Genomic DNA, 22,390 nt, shown 5'->3' on the forward strand with positions numbered 1-22,390 from the left:
GCTGCAGAACAATCTGCCTCAACCTCAGAACCTGCAAAGAAGAAGAGCAAGAAGGGAAGAAAGTAAATAGTCTTGTTTTGTTTCCTTTTCTTTCATTTGTATAGATCCTCCTCCTATTATCATTTTTTTTGCTTCTTTATCTTTATACTATTTCACTCTTTTTTTTCCTATTCTTCTATCTACATTTACCTCTATCTCGATCTCGATCTATCATTCTACCATATATATATATATATATATTGTATTATATTCTTTTTCTTGACCCTTTTACAGTCAAAGAAAATAGGTTAGGCAAATAAATCTTTTATTTATTTTTTTGGCCATTTCAAAATTGAAATGGGACACTGATATGAAAATGGGAAGCCTGAAAGGATAGCCTCTTGCAGTTTCTGCTATCCTAATAAAAACTTTTCTTGAAGAATCTGTTGCTATTTATTTTCTATACTTCTTTGAATTTCTTTTGTTATGGACAGACCGTACGAATGATTCAATCCTATATGGATTGGGAAAATCCTGTGGCAGCGAATGGGGAGGACAAGTTGACCAATAAAGAAAAAAGCACTGATCGCATTCGCAATGTGTCAGTACATATTAGTAAAGAAGATTGTGAAAGGTGGATACGTCATTCTGTGTCATTCTGGCAAAGATGTTTGGATTGCGAAAAAAAAAGGATGATAAAATCAAATAAAATATTATATTATATTATATTATTTTATATTCACATATCATCCAAGCAAAACAATAGTAATCACAAGTATAAAAATATTATTTTGCACCAAACATATTCTTGAGGTAAGCAGTGCTAAAGGACTTTGGTCGTTCAAGAGGCATACCAAGTGCACGATCCCAGATTAACTGCGCAGTGACTCCCAAGGCACGAGAAACACCAAACAAGACTGTGTAATAGTCCTGTTCCTTTAGACCATAGTATTGGAGCAAAACTCCAGAGTGGGCATCAACATTAGGCCAAGGGTTCTTGGTCTTGCCATGTTCAGTCAATACAGCAGGCTAATTGATTTACATATATAATATTCAGTTAATTGATTAATTAATCAATAAATTATTATTATTATTATTATTCCAACAACTTACAATAATGCTGTATAGCTTGGAGACAAGGCCAAATAGAGGATCGTGAGGTAAATGCTTGAGAGCAAATTCACGCTGGGCAGTATAACGAGGATCAGTCTTGCGAAGTACAGCATGGCCATAACCAGGCACCACCTGTCCTCCGTTCAGAGTCTCCCAGAGATACTTTTTGATGTCTTCTTCAGTCGCATCCACGCCAATAGTGTCCTTGAGCTTTAGTGTCCAGCGAAGAACTTCCTGGTTAGCCAAACCATGAAGAGGACCAGCCAGACCATTCAAACCAGCTGCAAATGACAGGTAGGGATCAGACAGAGCAGAACCAACCAGGTGAGTACTATAGAATAATAATAATATAAAAAAGAAACATCAAAGGTTTGTTATATATATATATATATGCTTGGTTGTAAACTTTACGTGTGGGCCGAGACATTTCCACCCTCGTGATCTGAATGGATGGTTAGATAAAGGCGCATCAATTCAACAAAATCACTATTGGTCTCAAATCCCAAGAGCTTCGAAAAGTTGTATGAATAGTCCTTGTTTGGTTCGATTGCAGGCAACTTGCCACCGATATAGACGTTGCGGTAGATGCGAGCTGCGATGTTGGGTAATTTTGCGATGAGATCCATGGTGTCCTCGTAAGTAGGTTCCCAGTATTTGGACTTGTGGATTCCTTGCGAATAGGCCTTGGCAAAGTGAGAGTCGTGCTGCAGAGCATTGACGGCCAGTGAGAACTGGGACATCGGGTGGAGGGTTTTTGGGCAGCTGTCGAGGATATCTTCGACGAACTGAGGAATGTCAGAACGAGCAGCCCATTCGGCCGACAGACCCTTAACCTGCTCGTGTGTCGGAACTTCTCCGGTGACCAGCAGCCAGAACAGGGATTCTGGAAGAGGTTCAGAGCCGCCATCGTCCTGTGCGGCCGGTAAGACTTGTTGGCATTCGGGGATAGTCAGGCCACGGAAACGGATACCCTCCTCAGAGTCCAGCACAGAACCTTCCCAGATCAGGCCCTTGATGCCGCGCATACCGCCATAAGCCTGATCTACAGTGACTTCACCCAGTACCTTGTTGCCGTACTCTTTCTTGAAAGCCTTGACTTCCTTTTGTTTCTCTGGAATCAATTCATGAAGACGTTCTTTTAAGCTCTACACGAAAGAGTATCCCCCAAAATAAAATAAAATAAATAAAAAGGTAAATTTAGGTGAGCATGTGTATCATATATATATATAGCTATATATAGTTATATATCGTTACGTTTGCTTGTGAGCCATAAGAACGAGTTGCACCCAGAAAAAGAGCTGGTGATAAGCGAGAAGCAAGAGGACGAGTGGCCTTTTTTTTTGAAAGATGGTTTAATTATGAGTACCGTCTTATTCTAATTATCTATACATAGATATAGCTTTTCTATCTCTTGAAACTTACCTTGGATAGCGAATAAAGAGAACGCATGGCAGACATTACTAATCGTTAGCTCTCCAAAGAAAAGAAGTGAAAAAAAAGGGCAAGATATCAAACTTGATTAAATCGGCCTTTTTATTTGATTTGATTTCAACTTAATCTTAACCTTTAATCCCGCGCAATATAACTTTGTATACAACGTCTCTCGGTTGTTTTTTTTTCTTCTTCTTCTGCATATTTTGTATAAAGTCCAATGATGACGATAATTTTTTTTTTTTTTTACCTTGAACAGCTATGAGCAATATACATGCATTTATGTTATATAGTAACTATAATAAAGGTACAATTTATTTATATAGAATATCCAAGTACACATATGGGTAAAGACGAACAAATTTTGTACGTTATTTGTTTATATATATAATCATCTTGATCAATATTATTGATCTAATCAACATCTGATTAGTCGAAAACACCTTCTTTTACTTTTTGATATTTTGTACGCACACACACACACACATACACACACAAACACAAACACGCACCAACTCCTTTATATAAGAAGCAAACAAATTCTTAAATCGATAAATAAATGTATATATTCTAAATACACTTGGTTGAATATTCAATCACCGGAATATACCTTTACACTTTCCGTTTATTATTTGTTTTTTCTCTCTCTATCAATTAACAAACAATAGTCTTCAATAATAATGACAAAGAAAAAAGAGAGGTAGACAGATGTTGAAAATGATGGGTTATTATAGATGAATATATATATATGAAGAAGAAGAAAAGATAAAAAAAAAAAGGATCAATTGAGAAAGAGGCAAGTAGAAAGGGAGATGAAGGTGTAGGTGGAGAGAGAAAGAAAATAATGATAAAGAAATTATTATTTTTTGATTATCTAATATTATCTTTCTTCTTCGTTTTTACACTTAGACTGTATTTGTTCTAGGCTCTGGAATAGGGTTTCCTCCAATCAACTCCTTCTCGATGCCTTTGATTCGAGTTGCCCTCCGGACCAAGAGTTTCTCGGTTCGATACTGCTCATAGTACCGTTCGATTGTTTCGCTCTTGAGGATATCCCGGTGTGTGTGTAATAAGACTTCCATCAGGCTATAGAGATCGCTGTCCTTGTCACTCAGGCAATCAATCACACCCCAGCCGTAGTCTCTTCCAATCTTAATTGCGCTATTCTGAGTTTCTAAAGGCTTTCCGGTTTCGGGGTCTTCTTCATAGGCAATAACCCCAAATGGAATCTGGTGCAGGTAATCCAACACACACTGGGTCTCTTCTTCTTCTTGATCGTAATCAAACTGCTCTAAAAAGGCAGCAAGACTTGTAGCATTCTTTTTAATCTTTGCTTCTTCTTCACTATCGTCTTCATCTTCTTCGTCTTCTTCGTCTTCTTCTTCGTCTTCGGGAATACCATAAAGGGGAATCTTTGTGGCTTCGTTGTAAATCGATTGAAGAATGGCAGGTTTGAGTCTTCTACGTTGAGCAGCAGTAAGAGTGTCAGCTTTGCCGATGACAGGAATAACATTCACTCGGTTCGAAAGGCGGGTGATGATTCGAACATCGTGCTCGTCAAGCTTTGTCTTTGAGGGATCGATAAAATAAAGGCAGGCGTGAATTTGTGAATCGACGGCCTTTGGATTTCGCTTTACTTTGCTTTCCTTTAATCGATCATGTTAGCAACATTCATTTCTTATATAGGTATTTTCTCTCTCTCTCTCTCTCTCTCTCTTATATTATATTATATGATTTATATTATTTATTTATTGATTGATTTTGCCTTTGTGCACAAAATCTTATATGTATACATACACACATGTATATATGTATTTTTTTTTATTTCTTTACCTCTGTGAGAGTCAAATCAAACTGGTGTTCAATATAGCCTAGTATGTCCTGGAGTTCTTTATCCATTTGATATCCCGTACTTAGACCAGGTGTGTCAATTAAGCGTAAGGTCAGCCGTTCTCCGCCAGAATCAATGTTGACAGAGACGGTCGAGGGTAGCTTGGTGGGTTGAAGTGCGGTGATCTCATCATCGGTTTCTGGAGATGCACCATGGAGATGTTGCAGGGCCTCGAGAAAAGTACGAAGAAAAGCAGTCTTTCCTACACCAGCAAATCCAACCACCATCACATTGAATTGTGCGGGAATATTCTTCTTTGGCCGAGGTGACATTTTTTTTTTAAAAATATATTTATATATATATTCTTTTTAGAATTTTTATTTTATTATTACTATAGTTAAAATTGTTGGTTATTTGTTAAATGAAGAAAGAGAGGAAGAAAGAAAGAAAGAAAGGAATAAGAGAGGGACACGAGCTATAGTAATTGGATTCATTAAAGAGAAATATAAATATAAATATAGAGTGTAATCAAGTAAGACTCCCGATGGAACCGAAGAAAGCAAGAAAAATAAAAAGAGTGCTTGTCGCATGCTTTATTATCTGTTTGTCGATTTTTGTGTAGCCTTGAGACGAAAAATAAACTTTAATAATTAACAAGCAGAAGATGTTATTTGACGCACGTTTTCAAATTTCCATATATTTGATTTTCTTGAATAGATTTTCGATCAATAGTAATAATAATATTTCATTTATAGGCAGGCATATAGTTATAGCTATAAGCTGCATATATATATATATATATGTGTGTGTGTGTGTGTGTTCAATGGGATAGTGATTATTGAGTGATGCTCTTTTTATTAATATATAGAGAGAAAGAGAAAAATAATATGCAATTATAATAATATAATAATAATAGTAGTAGTAGTAGTAAGAATAGTAAGAATAAGTAATAGTGGTTGGTTGGATAGAATTATATTTATATTTATATATATACAAAAGGATAAGATTAAATAATAAAGAGAAAATAGGTAAGAATTATATGTATAGTTAGAGAGATATATATGTGTAGTGAATAGTTAGTTGAATATTTGGATAGATACACCACCGGTCGATTATATACGATGTAAGATAAAGAAGTAAGTTAAAGAAGTAAGATAAAGAGGTAGGTTAAGAATATAAATAATAATAATATAATATAATATATATATAAAAAAGAAAGAAAAAAAATAGAAAAAGTTAGGTAGTGGTGGTGATGGTAATCAATTGGCCGATGGATAGATAGATAGATAGATAAATGGGTTGGTTGGTTGGTTGGTTGGTTGGTTGTTGAATATATATATATATATTCTTTTTTTTTCTTTGGGTTTCTTTTCTTTCTTTCTTTTTTAGCAGCCTAGTGAGCAAGATGGAGTTGGCATACATTGACGGGCAGGTACAAAAGGCGGGGCATTAATACAGGCGAGGGACAGGCGCTTGGACGCAGGCTGATTTGATCGCTTTGAAGAGTGGCGTGTTTGGGCAGAAGGAGAATAATGATTATTTTGATTATTAGGGTTACTATAGATATATTTGTCTGGGTCGTCTTCGGGGACCTCAACAAGGCTGGGTTGACCAAAGATATTTGGTGGAAATGGTGTATAACCATACATTTCTGGCACCTGCTGCTGGTTATGGATATGTTGTTGATTATGAATATGATGGTGATGGTGATGGTGCTGGTGCTGGTGGTGATGCGGTATTTGCTGAGAAGGTCTACTATAAAAACTATGATTATAGTATCCACTGGAATAATTTGTTGCCAAGGGGTCTGTTGTTACTGCTGCCGCTGCTGCTACTGCTGTTACTTGTGCTGATGCTTGTGCTGATGCTTGTGCTGATGCTGATACTAGTATTGTCGAGGTGCGGGCTGTATTGTTGTCAAGTGAAATCCGACTAGTGCGTTCAGACAGACGGTCGACCGAGTGACTAGACCAGGTCCGGATCCTCTGTGCTCTGTCAGGACTGGAAGCCATTATTGGGTTTCCCAAGGAAATGGATCTGTTATGACGCACAAGTGGATACGTGTAGGGTACTACTACTTCATACACTCGGCGCATCTCGTGTTCAATGCCCATATTCAGGAGACTGTCGCCATAACGCTGCAGCTCACTTACGGACACCATCATATTGAAACTGTTCAGGGTTAGGAATTCGACCTCGAGACGGTTTAGTTCGGATAGATCAATGCCTCCAACCTTAAAAACAAAAAGAAACACAAATCATAAAACAAAAGACTAAATGAGTGAGTAAGCAAAGATTTTACTTTTATTTTTTATTTTTATTTTTATTTATTTAGTTATTTGCTTACCTTTGCATAGCGGGCATTTGTGTAAAAGATGTCTGAAAAGAATTTGGTGGCAATCATGACCCCGGTAATGATGAGTCTGTGGATGTTGTGCGAGTCAATCGAAAAGGGTTGACCGTTTGTTGCGAGTGAGTGTTTGGCCATTCGGTCAAAATAGACCAGGACGGCAAGAAAACATTCGTTCGTGCACGGACAGTATTTGAGTATGCGATATAGATAGGGGGATAGGGCAATCGAAGGGATAGAGCGGGCATGGAAGCGGGTGTGGGCTGAGGGTGAATGAGATAAGTAGTTATTGTTCTCTGCTATTGTTGAAGTTGTTGAAGTTATCGCGGTTAGTGGTGATGGTGGTGATGGTGGTGCTTGTGGTTGTAGTTGTATTTTTTGCGGTTGCGGTTGTGGTTGTGGTTGCGGTTGTAGTTGTAGCTGTATTTGTTGTCCTAGTTGGTCATTAGCACTGGTCATTCGCTCAAGAAGAGAACCAAGGAGATATATAGTTGTCTCTGGTGAAGCAAGTGAGAGATCAAAGGAAGACATATTTTTTATGAATATTGTTATTATTTAAAAACAACAACAATAATAATATAATAAAAAAGGAAGAAGTGATTGCGTATTAAAAATAATAATAAAATAAAAAAAAAGGACTCTTTTTTTTTAAGGTAGGTCAACAGTCAAATTATTAATTAAAATAGAAAAAAGAGAGTTTAAAGACAATACAGTATTGATTTCAAAGGAGAGAAAAAAAAGGTTATTGTTTTTTCATTAAAAAAAAACTAGGCAAATAAACGACCCAATAACTACCCCACACAATAAGGATAATAGTAACAGTAGTACTTTGAATATTATACTATTACACTAGGAACTGACTGACAGATAGAGAAATGGAGAAAGAATACAGTACAACAAGAAGTACAATAACAATAACAATAACAATAACAATAAGAAGAAGAAGAAGAAAGAAGAAAGAAAAAAGAAAAAAAAACCACACGACTATACACGTGACTTGGCTAATAGAGTACAATGTATACAGTGCATACAGTGCATACAGTGTATATAGTGTACAACAGCAATATACGCCAAGAGAATGCTATCCTTACTTTGGAATAGCAACTACTGATTACTTGTTAATATTTTATAAAGAATACAACTACCAAGGCAGTAATAAAACGAAATAGCTTAAGATGATACTTAATAAATATGTGTAATATATACATATTGTATATGTATTTAAGCAAATTGTACAGGTACTACATTAAAAATGATAAGTTTGACTTCTTTACCGAACCCTGTACTCAGTCTGCTCAAATACACCGCGGATATTTAAAATAAAAGTAACTAGTAGAAATTATTGATATTGATATTGATATTAGTATTTCAGTGGTTACATTAAAAGTAATGAATAAGATATAGAGCAAGTAACAGCAATAATATAATATAATACAGTTTGCAAATGACCTCTTGTTAGTACTGAATTCAACCTATCAAAAAATACTATTATTTTGAATATAATACTAATGTATGCATATCTGCATATATGCATGTATTCATGTATTCATGTATGTTATTCATGTATGCATACAATCTTTTACAGACTTAAATATTAAACACCTGTCTATCATTCGATTTATGAAAGAACAAAGAAAAAGTGTATATATATAAATGTCTGTGGCTGTGTGGTTTTGTCGTGTGGTAAATATTTTGTAGGTGCCAATCATTATAATCATAATCATCATAAGTATCACTAAAGAATAGCTGTAATAGCAATAATGATAGCAAGTAACACCTGCTACAAAGTGTGCACGGTCATGGATAGCCTTTCATTTGTAACACATTGACTTGCAATATACCTACTACATATATATAGTTTTATTGTTATTGTTTATATATCTGCTGTACTGTACTGTTCTGTTCTGTAGTGTACTATAGTGTATTGTACTGCACTGTGATGTGATGTGATGCGATGTGCTGTACTGCACTGTACTGTACTGTGGTGTGGTGTGGTGTGGTTACAAGGTGTGTAACTCCTGTGATTTACTTGTCAGGTTAAAAGATGTATATATGGTATTCCTTCTTTCTTGCGTTTGGTAAACACCATTTGTGGGTCCACGTGTGTAAGTAAAATATCCTTATTTGTTATTTTTATATATAAAGTATACCCCTTCCACTCAAAATGATTTGAGCGAAAAGTAAGATAATTGGGTATTGTTTCTAATATGTGTATCTATGTATATTGTTTTTAACGTTGAGCTATATATGTATATATTTATAAACATGCGTCTTTTTGTACATTTTTTTTTCACCCAATTAAACCCACTAATAATAATAATCAAGTGATGTATATATATATATATTAAGCTTGTATGGCTCAAATAGCTTAAATAGCTTAAACTATGAGTTAAAGACAAGGTTCTGTCGCTTATTATTATTGTCGTTATTATTATACAAAATTGAGCAGAAATAATAGTAGTATTAACTATGATAATAGAAAGTGACTAAAAGTGTGTTTTTCTTTAAATAAACATATATCCATGTATTTTCTTATTTGTTTCATAAGAAGTAAAATAAACTTTACAGTCATGGGTCTTGTAAGAATACCAAATACCAAATAAAGAAGCTTGAGCTCTTCTTTTTTTTTTACTTTTGTGATCCTGGCTTAGGAATTAGAGACAAGATACATATAAAGAGTAGTAAGGAAAGTATAGTTGTTGCTTCATGGAAAAAACCCCAGCATAATCGAAAGAAGTATATACACTCCGACAATAAAAATCATCGATGAACCACATTTTTCATGCTGCTTTTTTTATAACATTCTTTACCTTTCTCTTCCTCACACCTTTACCTCAAACTTAACCACCGATGTCGAAAAGTAATAAAAGAATTAAAACTACTCCCTCCAGACGCGAGCTATCAGATTTTGAGCGTGGAGGCATTGTTTGGCTCTCAAAAGCCGATCATACTCCAACTGACATCGCAAACCGTATGAACATTCCTAGAACTACAGTTTTCGATACAATAAAGCGCTGGGAGACTACTGGAACAGCCAAGACAAATACCAGACCTGGGAGACCAAAGAAACTTAGTGTAGCAGACGCCAAAAGTCTTTGTTTGAGTGTGAGACGTAATCCTTTTGAGAGTTATGGATACCACCAGGAAAATTTGGGAGCTGCTGGCGTTATTGTCTGTAGACAGACAGTTATCCGATACCTACGAGCAAAAGGCTTCGGTTCTTACACCCCTGTATCTAAACCAAAGTTAACCCGTGAGCAGAAAAAGAATCGGTTGCGTTGGGCTAGAGCTAGGGCCAGTTTTAGCATCGAAGACTGGAGCAGAGTGGCGTGGTCAGATGAGTCGAGGTTCATGGTGAAAGGCAATGATTCTGACCCATCCATAATTCGTAAACGATGGGAGAGGCACCAGGAACGCCATACACTAACAACAGAAAAGTATGGAAAAGGTTCCGTGATGGTATGGGGTTGTTTCTGGGCTGGTGGCATTGGGCCATTATCGTTTATCGAAGGATCTGTAGACCAAGATGCATACGTCAATTGTCTGTCTAAGGACTTCAATCCCTGGTACAAACAATTAAATGAAGAACATGACACCATGTTCACATTCCAAGAAGATGGTGCTAGCTGTCATACTGGGTCCTACACGACGTGGTGGAAAAACCGTTGGGAGATTAAACGATTTGACTACTGGCCGTCGCAAAGTCCAGATTTGAACCCAATTGAGCATGTCTGGCATGCCCTAAAGGCCAAGGTTCAAGAGAGAAAGGCCTCTATTAACAATGTGCAAGAGCTGAAGGCCTGTATTCTTCAGGAATGGGAGTTGCTTGACCCTGGAGTTCTGCAAACTCTTGTAGCAAGTATGCCTGACAGAGTTAAAGCAGTCATAGAAGCTCGTGGTGATAATACCGTATATTAAACCTCATTTTTTTATTTTTATTCTATAATATATATACATTTCTCTATAACAACACAATGTTTGGTTTTATTTTGTCAACTTCTTGAGAAGATATAGCATAATGAAGTTGATGTATGGTTTATTCGGGGGTAGAAATCAAAGATTTTATCAGTGATTTCAGTTTTGGGAGTGTATATATATATATAATTTTAGTGTAACAAAATATAAAAGATGATAGTACCATAGTGGTGATAAAAGGCAAAACCGATTCACAATATTCTGTATCCACCTTGATGATTTCTGATATAATTATAATTATTACTAATACTAATATAGAAGAAAGGAAAATTATCGGACAAACGGCAAGGTTGAAGCGCACAAATAAGCACCATATGTGCAAATACAATCAATCCTATTCGCAACTTGAAAGGACGTATGGTATATTATCCATGACGTGATTTCTTATATATATAAATACATACTTTTTGCATTTTCACTTTTGTATTCTGTATTTTATTCTTTCTTGATAGTTACAATCTAATATTATTACTAAAAACAATACTGCTACTACTACTAATAATAATAATAAGGAAGGCAACCAAGAAGATATTAAGATATTAAAGAAAGATAAAGAGGACGTGTAATTCATTCGATTTGATTTAATTTTAATTAATTTATAACATGTGAAAATATTAATCAGATACATTGATCATTTACCACTGTACAATAATAATAAATGTTTCAAAATGGACTCTTTCATAAAAGTTAAAAAGATAAAAAAAGAATCTAAAGTGCCTAGTCAACCTTTCATCATTATCACTTGCTTAATTACTTGATTACACAAATATATTGAATATTAAGCATTTTGCACTGTTTATTGTTGCTCTAATCCTTTTTCTACTCTAATCAGATAAACCAACAGCAGAAAAATAAGAAGAATAAGTTAAATTAAATTAAATTAAATCCAAAATAATAAATGTAACACTGTGTTCTTTAGATGACCTAAAGAATTGCCTTTTCTTTATTTATCAGCTTGTTTGGATATTCAGAATCCCTTGTCAATTGTAGTAAAGCAATAGGTACACCAATTCCTGTTTCTAATATATCTAACCGAGACAACAGACAAGTATTCAGAAAACAGAAAAATTGTTAAATATCGAATAATACAGTGAAAGCCCGCACCGTTTGCAAATCCATACCTATATATATATATATATATATATATATGTATATGTATATGTATATGTATATGTATATGTATATCTTAAGGTTAAGTGAGACCACTCAGAAAGAAATTGAATATGAGTATCATTATACATATTATTAAAGAAAGGCAGATACACTGCGCATGACTTACATTTGGTCCTTCTATATTTTTAAAACGAGTTCATAAAATACTCTCGCACATATTATAGACGATGGTGATTGTGTGCCCAATCGAAATAAACAGTAGAAAAGTAGCTAAAGTTAAGAATAAAATGGCACACCTATAGAATTTTGATTTACAGAAGAGAACTTTCGGCTATCGAGACAGTTATAAAAAATTGAAAGGCTTTCATAAATTTAGACAAATGGGTAGGGCAAATGGGTAGTGAATACATAAACTCATAACATTATAACACATACTAGAGCTCTAAATCATAGATGGTACAAAACAAAGTCAAAATGATTTAGTTATTTTTTTTTTTAAAAAAAAAACACACACACACATATCAAAGTGCAATATTATATGTGAAATCCAATTATTTAATTTTCACTTGCCGACCTTTTTTTGCTACTTTATTTGTAGCACATAAAAAATAGACCGTTTAGTAAGATTTTTTTCTAAAGTAAGCTGTTAAGTCCGAAGTAATAGAATTTTGCTTTTTTGAGTATACGACATTAGGAGAAATAAAATATTAAAACACCGTCGCATTTTTTTTTGTGTACGAGAATTGCTACCCTCACAAAAATGCCACGCTCCCAGGTGTTTTTAAATTACTAAAAACAGCTTAGCTTGCTTGAGTTCTAAAAATGCCCTGTAATCAACCAAAAAGACTGGGAATTTGAAATTTAAATTTATTTTATTTTACCTTACTTTACTTTTTTTGCTTTTTTTACAAGTTTTCAAATAGTCTTTAATTTTTTATTATTATTTAATAGCAAGTAATTGATCCTCTTATTCCAACTATAATTTTTTAAACATTATACTGCATTGCAATTAGAGTATTTGTGATTGATTTTGGATTAGTATCTCAATTTTAGAAAAAATAGATACTGTGAGAGTGTTATTTATTAAAGAAGGTTAAAATAATATTCGAGGTGATCAGAACTGATCTTGGGTTAGTATCTTAAGATTAGAAAAAGTAGATACTGTGAGGGTGTTGTTTATTAAAGAGATAGAATAATATGCTTATATATATCAATCAATAAAGACTTTCTTTTTCTTCCTATTCAATTTGCCTCTCTTAATATTTGTACCTCCGCTGTGCCACGTCTGGTACTCAAAATCCACCCAGGCACACATAAATCTACCTACACACACACAAAATCTACCCAGGTACGCAAATCTACCCACACACACACAAATCTACCTACACACACATACATTCATTTGGACACACACACAAATTTTTTTGTGATGAATTCATAGACCTATATAAAGAATAAATTAATAAATAATAGTATACTTTTTGAAAGTAGAACCCCCCGCCTCCCCTCAAGTTTTATTTAATTCTTCCCTATGAAAAGTTTAGCTACTATAAATTACAATTAATGTATAAGAATAAGTCGAGCATTTTTTTGAATGAATAGTAGACTGTAAGTGATGTGGTTGTAAAACGGTAAGAAGGTTTGCAGAGAATTTAAAGGCAGAGTTTAAGTTACTTTCTTATATTCCAACTTTGTAAAGATATAGATAAGAAACTTTAGGAAGAAATATTATCATAAATTTTAGAAGATGAGTATACAGAATATGAAATAAAGTAAAAAGAGACTAAACAACACTGCAATTATTACTATTTTATTTGAACCTAAAGTTTCAATTTTTTATGGGTTACGTTTTTTTGTTTGTTTTAGTATCAAACATTTATAAGAATAAGATATTCAAATAGACTTAAACTAACAAGATTTCTCTTTCTTAGAATAGTATAGTTATTGATTATTAAACTGTCTCAATGGGGATAACCAGTCTACCTCGTTATGCTTTAAGAAAACAAGGTGGAAATTCAGTGGGTTCTTACAAATTCGTCTTGTAAAAAATTACTTGGTCCCTTCGATACTTAAAAAGATAGCTAGTACTGCCATTACTACGCTTATGGTTATTGCAATTGCAATTGCTTCTAAAATAATACAAGTATGATCTTTATCCTAACTTAGGTAAAGCCATGTGATATCCATGATGTCTTTATGAGGTATTCGGGATTGTTTATGGGTTAGTATCTCAATAATGGGAAAAGTAGATACTGTGAGAGTGTTATTTATTAAAGAGACAAAATAATATTGTTTATATCTGCCACTATTCAAATCCCTGTAATTCAAATCCCTGTTGTGTAATGGTTGGTTTACACTGTATGAGTGTGTAGTGTACGTGTGCCTGGTGTGTAACAGTTCCGGAGATTGTTAACTTGCCAGGTTCATTAGCAAGAAGGAACCAGTGTTTGGTTGTGGGGTCTGTTCTTCACTCAATTGTGGTGTGTATACCACACTTTATAAAAAGGAAGAAAGAATTGGCCAAATAGAAAGAGAGAAGAGGGGCCCAAGATATATATAGCATATATTTGCAGAGTAGATGCTGCTCTTGGAATACTTCAACATATAAAACCACAAAGATGTATTGAATAATTCGATTTGATTTTATTCTTATTCAATATTTATACAAGAAAATATACAGAGAAAGAAATTGAAAAAAAAATGGTTGAAAATGAGGTATATATATATATAAATATATAAATAAACTACTGTAAAGTTCCTCGTTTCTTCTGATAGTCACGGATGGCTGATTGAATTGCATCCTCAGCCAACATTGAGCAGTGGAGTTTGACAGGTGGTAAGGACAGCTCACGGGCAATTTCAGTGTTTTGGATCTTCTCGGCTTCATCGAGCGAAAGGCCCAGGACTCGCTCAGACATGTAGCTGCTGCTTGCAATTGCTGATCCACAGCCAAAAGTCTTGAACTTGACGTCTGTGATCTTACCGGTCTTGTCATCGACCTGGATCTGGAGCTTCATAACATCGCCACAAGCCGGTGCACCAACTAGGCCTGTTCCAACTGCAGGATTGGATTTATTGAGCGTTCCTACGTTCCGCGGGTTCTCGTAATGATCGATTACTTTGGGATGGTAGCAACGTCTGAATTGAAAGAATGGGCGTCCGATATTGCTATTGATATTGATATCGACCTTGGCCTTGACCTTTGTGTTGAGAAGAGTGGTTCTGAGCATAGTTTGATAAACGTATATATAATAGGTGCTTTTTGCTTTAAAAAAAAAGAAAAATTAAATTAAAAATATAGAAGGAAAGAAAAAAGAGATGGAAAACTAATGTGCTTATAATTTTATTTTATTTTTTTAAAAAAAAACAATTCTTGACTTGATATGTGTATGAATGAATTCCTACAGTTTTATTGGTTAAATAGTAAGGAGAAGGAAAACATATAGATTAATATTAAAACTATTAGTGTTTAGCTTGAAGACTAACCAATGTTTCAATTAATTTTTATTTTGTGATGTCATGTTTATTCTAAGCCAAAACGCTATAATGATCCCACTAGTCCATTGAAGGAAATATGATGGTTTTAATCAACAAAAGATTTATATATAAAAATTATAGTGCATATTAAACATCTACTGTGCTGAATAATTCACAAATCAACAAGGTACATAAAAAAACAATATAATTGCTACTTAATTTCTATATAACACCAACCATAAAATACTTTTTTTTGCTTGTATAGACGTTTCAAAAGTAGAAAATATATTAAAAAAGGCTAATACTTGTGTGAAGTGGGGAAATTAACAAGTCTTTGCTATGGTTTCTGTTGTTGTTATGGTTACTAGTTGTGCTTTTAATTAACCTTTTTATATCTATCTATTTATTTATTTATTTATTTTCCTATATATTTCACAGCAATAGAAGTTTACTAGGAAAATGGACAAGGAGAAAGGGAAATAAGATTGATAAAATTCCTCGGTTCTATATAAAAGAAATACTATTGTTTGGAATCCTTTGGATACATAAATATTATTGACATCATCATCATAAGCATTGTCGTCGTCACTAGTATTATATCCCTTATTTTCATATATATATATATATGTTTTTTGTTTTTGTTCCAAAAAATATAAATATTGGTTAAGAACCTCTTTTTAAAAAAAACTTCCCTTTTTTTTACCTGTCTTTCCTTCTTTATTTATATTTTTATGTATATATATATAAAATGTCTTCATTACCACGAAAGGCCTTGATTGCAATCACTTCTTACAATGAAGTATTCTACTCCGATGGAGCACGGACTGGTTTGTTCTACACCGAAGCTCTGCATCCATACATGGCCCTCGTGAAAGCTGGCTTTGAAGTCGACCTGGCTTCAGAGACCGGCACCTTTGGCTTGGACGATCACTCGACCCAAAAGATGTTTCTGACTGACGAGGATGAGCAGATTCTCAAAAATCCCAACCACCCGTTCAACGTCAAGCTCAACAAGGAGCTCAAACGGGCATCGGATGTCCAGCAGCATTCCAAAGATTACGGTCTCTTCTTTGCTTCGGCTGGACATGCCACACTGTATGACTATCCGACCGCTCGGGGACTCCAGGCTATTGCACAGGACATCTATGGGCGCGGAGGTGTTGTTTCGGCAGTGTGCCACGGACCGGCCATATTACCGGGCATAAAAGATCCTTTGACCGGAAAATCTGTTGTGGAAAATAAGGTCGTCACAGGGTTCACGGATCTGGGTGAAGTCCAGATGAAGGTAATGGACAAGCTCAGGAGTGACAAGCTCAACACGGTCGAGAAGTGGATGGAGCTAAGTCATGCGAAATATATTGCCCCTCCCGAGCCATTTAACTGCTTCTCAAAGATCGACGGTCGGATCGTCACAGGCGCAAACCCGGCAAGTGCAAAACTGACTGCCGAGAACGCGATTAAAGTGTTTGATTGCCAATAAAGAAGTTTGATATGAGAAAGAAGAAGAGCTAGAGGACGGTTATTTATTTTCTATATGTATAATATAATTATCCCGTACATATATATGTGTATATTTCATTTTCATTATCATTTTCGTTTTCACTTTTTTTAAAAAATAATAATAAGAAATAATAAATAATAATATGATATTTTTATGCTGGCTGGTTGACTGGTTGACTGGTTGACTGGTTGACTGGTTGACTGGTTGGTCTGTTGGTCTGTTGGTCTGTTGGTCTGTTGTTTACTTTGGCATATGTTTTTTGTCCCACATTATCAAGATTGGAAAACCTTGAATGCTGATTTGAGCAACCGCTTGATAGGGAAGTTCTCCAGTTTCTCGCTTCTTTAGTCTCAAAGATATTATCTTGTGTATCAGCGGGAGAAACCAAACAAAGCACAAAATATTAATATAAATATATAAGTATCTCCTATATACGTAGGTATATATGTATGTATTATACATTGTGATCGAAAGACTTGTGGAGACCCTGTGATTTTTAGCTTGTATTTCCATTATCACTAACATTAACATTAACATTAACATTAACATTAACATTAGCGTTTTAGGTAGAAAGAGGGATAGAGGCATAGATACATACACAAGTACTTAATTACATATATGGAGATCGAGAGAATGAAATAAAATATATATATATATAAAGGATATCTTGGTTTTGGGGTTTTTCTTGAAATGAATCAATCAAAGTGCGTTTTTAATAATCACATTATTTCCAAAAAGATTTATTAAAGCCTGTCGACTAATTGGGTTAATCAGCCATCAATGTTAAGAACCAAAAAGTCGAGACAAATCCTCTTTTCTCTATCTTTTTATTTTAAATATATATATATATATATTCTGTATACAAATACACCCTTGATATACTGCTTCAATTATTATATAACTAGGGATAGATTGATACATATTGAAAAAAAAGAGACAAGGACAATGGATTCAACTGTCAAAAATCAAAGGTAAACAGACACAGAAGAACTGTTATCCTTAATGTATAAAAATGTTCTAATAGTCTGTAGTTTATCCAATTACAATCTTATACCAAAAACACTTGAGGCTGACCGATTGAATATAACGACTATATATACAAACTAGAGAAAATAAAATAAAGTAGAACATTACTACTTAAAAGCCACACCACACCACACCACACAAGACAAGACAAGACAAGCAAATACTAGCCAAGATTAGCCAAGTCTAGCCAGAACCAGACCACACAAGACCTGATCGGATATATATATATATATGATATTGTGGCGAGACCAACTTGTCTTATCTGACTCAGCACTTTTTCTCTTCTTTTCAATTCTTCTTATATTAACATCAAACAAAAGAAACGGTTGACATCATAGCACAAATTGACCAAAAGGTATGTGTAGGTATTTATATATATATGTATATATAAGGGATTATGGATGAAATCTCTGGGTGGCCAACAGATCTTAGTAACGTTTTATATAACTAAAGCACGTGTAAGGCTTCCAAGATCATTACAAAATAAAAAAAAATAAAAAAATACTAAATTCACCGATTTGATTAATTGATTTTATTTATTTTCTTGCACACAAAACAAAAATATTGGCCTAAATGTGTATTTAAATATTATAAAGTTCCAAGTATATTTATTAATACATCTAAATATAAATAAATATATAATAATTCTTACACAAACTTGGCTCTCTCCTTCCTTACACAAGCCCTTTACCTTAACCTAGTCAGCAACTGTATGTGTATATAGCTTCTATATATTTTTATATACATATACAAGTGAGGTTACACTCATATCCCAGTACTTGTATATAATTGTATGTGTGTGTTCCTTGGCTTTAACAAAAACATATAAAGGAAGAAAGAGGGTCATTTCAGTGTAACATTATGAGGGATTTGGGTATATGAATTAAAAGTAATAAAAATTAATAAAAAAGAATAAAAACAAAAATTACTGTTATTTCAATTTTTACAGTTCTTTCCCTTTCCTTTCCTTTTTATCTCATATTGCTTCCTTTCTTTCCTTTTCCACTTTTAATTCCTATTATATACATATAAATATAAATATAAATATATATATATATATATATATATAAAAGTATAGAACAGAATTAATAACAATAACAATAATAATAATTTAATTTTGTTAAAGAAGATGCCAAGGTCTACTGCAATACTACCCACCAGTCAATTCCGCCAAAGACGTCGTTCTGAGAACAGTATCGATAGTCAATCAGACCATGAAGTCATTAGTGACGCGGAGGTGTGCTCAAGCAGCCCACAGGCTACAGCTACAGAAATGGCCACAGCTGAACAAGTATCCATGCAAATGCCCGGAATGCTACGCCGCCAGAGTACAGACAGGGCATTTGTGCGAAATTTCTCTTATTACTTTAATAACAACGTGGTCGGTCGAAGTTCACTGGACAGCAATGGCTCTAGCGGCTCAAGTAATACAAGCAGTACACACAATACAAGCGCTATCAGCAGCAGCAACACAACCACCACTATAACCACCACTACCACAACTACCACACCTGGTACCAGCCACAACAGCAACAGCAACAGCAACAGCAACAACCATAACCACCACAGTAGTACAAACATTAAGATGCCCCAGGCTTATCGGTCAAATCAAGACATGACTGTAGAAGATATCATGCAGGATGGCTTAAAGGGAATGCTCCAATCAAAAATCCCACTTGGATATTATATTTGTCACTTGATGGAAGAATACAGTTGTGAAAACTTGGTAAGATTTTATTACATAACATTATGTATTTTTTTTTAATGAATGGTTATCATAAGAAAGAGAAAAAGAGAACTTTAGATAGTTAAGGAAGAAGTATTTTATTCTTCTTTGGTTAACAAGTAAATCAATATGATTATATGTGCTTTTCTTTAGTTCTTTTACTTGGCTGTAGAGCAATACGAACATCACCAGTTCGAAACTAGAGACGATCAACATATCGCAGCAAAACGAATTTACAGCACATATATAGCCCCAAACAGCCAACTAGAAATCAATCTCGAGAGCAAGATCCACAAAGCAATCGTACTTGCCCTTTTGGATTCAGATAGTTTATTACATGTATTCGAACCAGCAAAACATCATGTATTTGAGCTTCTGAACCTTAGTTACCATCGTTTTATCAGCAGTCCTTTGTGGGATACCATGATAGCACAGTGTGGTAAAGTTGTTGTTTTTTTATTTATTTGTTTATTTATTTCTATTAACAACAGCAACAACAAAAAAGACAGATGCTTTTTTTGTGTATATATATATTTCTTGAAAGGAATAATTATTAATAATAACCTATTATATTATATAGCTCCTTTGACTCCTTCATATGATAACAAGTCAAGACGACTTATAGCACAAGAAGCAGCAGCTAGGATGCACCAGACTCTCGAACAACTTTATTCTCCTGTCAGCAGTGTACGCCCAATGGTTCTTATATTCTGTCGAACTTTTTTGCATTGCAACCATGAGCTTACCCAGAGCGGCAATTCGGGCAACACAAAGCACACCGGTCGAGTACGTAGCAAGAGTGTAGAAGCTAAAAAGTCGCGTCGATTCGATTTCTTTACAAGAAAAGCCAAGTCATAAAACAAAAACAAAAACAAAAACCAAGATATTTACAAACATACGCATATACACATATACAAATGTGCGTATTTAAAAGAAGAAGAAGAAGAAGAAGAACAATGACCAGCAAAAAAAAAAGTAAAAAAAAAACAGTAAAAAAAGAAACAAATCCAAAAAACAAAACAGACTGAAGGGAAAGTAAACAAAATAGAAATATACAGTTTATTTCTTGTATTCAAAGAAACCCTGACCAGTTTTGCGACCAAGACGACCCTGGCTGACAAGGTCATTCAAGATTGTGCAGGGCTTTACCAGAGCTGGCTCAACAATACCCTCCTTCTGCCAACCATCAACAATGAACTTCATGGTATCCAGACCAACAAACTTAAGCCATAGAGTAGCAATTAAGATACGGACAAGGACATGGACATGGACATGGACACGGACACGGACACGGACACGGATAGATATAGATATATAGATTAATAGATTAATAGAGATTGCGTGTACAAGATGTGTAAGATTAATTGGTTGATGATAATGTTGTGTATGAGTGTGGGGAAAATTATATAATAAAAATTATATATATATATATATATACATATATATTTGATTAATAAAATAATAATTGTTTACAGACTCAGTAAGCTATCTTGTATTGTTACTTACGTCAGCGAGTTCAATGGGACCCATGGGCATACCAGCACCCAACTTCATGGCAGTATCTACATCCTTGGCACTAGCCTCTCCACGCTCGAGGATTCTAAAGGCCTCCATCATGTAGGGTACAAGAAGGCGATTGACGATAAATCTTATAATAATAATAATAATAATAATAATAAATTAAAATTCCATTCAATAAATGCAAGTTTTAACATTATGTAAGAAATTCGGTTGTAGCATTATTCTATTTACCCACCCAGGAGTATCTTTGCAGGCAACAGGAGTTTTGCCAACCTTTGCTGTGAATTCAAACAAGGCATCAAACACTTCGTCCGAAACAGCATCAGTGCGGACAACCTCGACGAGTTTCATGGCAGGTACGGGGTTGAAGAAGTGAAGGCCGGCAAAGCGAGTCTTGCGGTCAGCCGAGACGATTTCGGCAATCTTTGTGACCGGAAGAGACGAGGTGTTGGAGCAGAAGATAGAGTGTTTTGGGGCAACCTTGTCGAGGGCACCAAAGACCTTTTGCTTAATGTCGATGTTCTCGACAATGGCCTCGACAACGAGATCAGATCCCGAAGCAGTCTGGTCGGCATTGGTAGAGGTGGAGATGTTCGAAAACACCTTTTCGACAAAGGACTTTTGGGCAGTCTCGTCGTCGGCGAACTTCTTGCGGGCAACGCGAGAAAGAGACTTTTGGATGATAGAACGGCCGTTGTCAAGAGCTGCATCAGAAGTGTCGACCATCGTGACCTTGTAACCGGCCTGTGCAGCGACCTGCACAATACCGGAACCCATCAGGCCACCGCCGAGAACCATGACATTCTGGATGGCTTGCTGCTGTCTAGCAGAGGATGCAAATCCACGACGGGCAGTGAGCAGGATAGAAGGAAACATAATTTATTATTAATATTTATTATTATTTATTAAAATCAAATAAATAAATAAATAAATAAGAAAGAAAGAAAGTGAGAGAGAGTGAGAGAGCGAGAAAGGGCTGGTAACTTGAATTACCCCTGTTTGTCAAAAAAAATAAGAGAGAGACTTTTTTATATATAAAACATACACTACAATGGTTTCAAAATTGATCTTTACAAGCTTGTCATTTTCACATGACCGACTACATAATTTTTTAACACCCTCTCCCCCTCCCCCTCTCTCTCACACACACAAATAGGCGGACACAGACAAACAGACAGACAGACAGACAGAGACTGGCAGATTGGCAGACACATAATGGTGGCACATGACATCTTTATTTATTTATTTCAAGTGTGCGTTTATGTGTATAATGTATATAAACTATCTTGGCTTATCTGTAGAAGAGAGAAGAACATTAGGCATATGTTTTCACATAATAGTCAAGTA

General features: G+C 34.8%; 7 protein-coding genes across 7 annotated transcripts; 2 read left to right on the forward strand and 5 right to left on the reverse strand.

Annotated features, from left to right (window-relative positions):
• Positions 1-655: 655 nt before the first annotated feature.
• Positions 656-2,581, reverse strand: PbCsb (citrate synthase). Its single transcript, XM_018443236.1, has 5 exons — positions 2,515-2,581; positions 2,347-2,424; positions 1,504-2,237; positions 1,093-1,423; positions 656-1,008 (listed from the first exon to the last, which is right to left on the reverse strand). The coding sequence occupies exons 1-5, from the start codon at positions 2,548-2,550 to the stop codon at positions 766-768; spliced, it is 1,422 nt and encodes a 473-aa protein (XP_018295017.1). The 5' UTR covers positions 2,551-2,581; the 3' UTR covers positions 656-765.
• A 937-nt stretch (positions 2,582-3,518) lies between these two features.
• On the reverse strand, positions 3,519-4,653 carry PHYBLDRAFT_99862 (hypothetical protein; the record flags this gene model as incomplete). Its single annotated transcript, XM_018444111.1, has 3 exons — positions 3,519-3,787; positions 3,869-4,169; positions 4,357-4,653. Coding segments are annotated over 3 exons (867 nt in total), but the record flags the coding sequence as incomplete, so codon positions are not given.
• Positions 4,654-6,471: 1,818 nt separating this feature from the next.
• On the reverse strand, positions 6,472-7,007 carry PHYBLDRAFT_92884 (cyclin; the record flags this gene model as incomplete). The annotated part of the gene is made up of 2 exons (XM_018443807.1): positions 6,472-6,588; positions 6,702-7,007. Coding segments are annotated over 2 exons (423 nt in total), but the record flags the coding sequence as incomplete, so codon positions are not given.
• A 7,407-nt stretch (positions 7,008-14,414) lies between these two features.
• PHYBLDRAFT_177093 (hypothetical protein) lies at positions 14,415-15,462 on the reverse strand (the record flags this gene model as incomplete). Its single annotated transcript, XM_018437852.1, has 2 exons — positions 14,415-14,930; positions 15,446-15,462. 2 exons carry the CDS (start codon positions 15,460-15,462, stop codon positions 14,537-14,539), a joined length of 411 nt encoding a protein of 136 aa, XP_018295020.1. The 3' UTR covers positions 14,415-14,536.
• A 555-nt stretch (positions 15,463-16,017) lies between these two features.
• PHYBLDRAFT_109595 (hypothetical protein) lies at positions 16,018-16,749 on the forward strand (the record flags this gene model as incomplete). The annotated part of the gene is made up of 1 exon (XM_018428121.1): positions 16,018-16,749. One exon carries the CDS (start codon positions 16,018-16,020, stop codon positions 16,747-16,749), a length of 732 nt encoding a protein of 243 aa, XP_018295021.1.
• A 2,176-nt stretch (positions 16,750-18,925) lies between these two features.
• On the forward strand, positions 18,926-20,380 carry PHYBLDRAFT_62826 (hypothetical protein; the record flags this gene model as incomplete). Its single annotated transcript, XM_018441020.1, has 3 exons — positions 18,926-19,522; positions 19,676-19,961; positions 20,103-20,380. 3 exons carry the CDS (start codon positions 18,926-18,928, stop codon positions 20,378-20,380), a joined length of 1,161 nt encoding a protein of 386 aa, XP_018295022.1.
• A 201-nt stretch (positions 20,381-20,581) lies between these two features.
• On the reverse strand, positions 20,582-21,841 carry PHYBLDRAFT_154765 (hypothetical protein; the record flags this gene model as incomplete). The annotated part of the gene is made up of 3 exons (XM_018433351.1): positions 20,582-20,743; positions 21,029-21,170; positions 21,279-21,841. 3 exons carry the CDS (start codon positions 21,839-21,841, stop codon positions 20,582-20,584), a joined length of 867 nt encoding a protein of 288 aa, XP_018295023.1.
• Positions 21,842-22,390: the final 549 nt, after the last annotated feature.

Source organism: Phycomyces blakesleeanus, assembly GCF_001638985.1.
Source record: "Phycomyces blakesleeanus NRRL 1555(-) unplaced genomic scaffold PHYBLscaffold_5, whole genome shotgun sequence".
Lineage (NCBI taxonomy): Eukaryota > Fungi > Mucoromycota > Mucoromycetes > Mucorales > Phycomycetaceae > Phycomyces > Phycomyces blakesleeanus.

Excerpts from the sequence above, each read along its gene's own strand:
- PbCsb (XM_018443236.1), bottom strand. The coding sequence starts at position 2,550 with ATGTCTGCCATGCGTTCTCTTTATTCGCTATCCAAG. Across the intron at positions 2,238-2,346 it reads CTTATGGCTCACAAGCAAAC|AGCTTAAAAGAACGTCTTCA; the intron begins GTAACGATATAT and ends TCTTTCGTGTAG. Across the intron at positions 1,424-1,503 it reads GGAAATGTCTCGGCCCACAC|TACTCACCTGGTTGGTTCTG; the intron begins GTAAAGTTTACA and ends ATTATTCTATAG.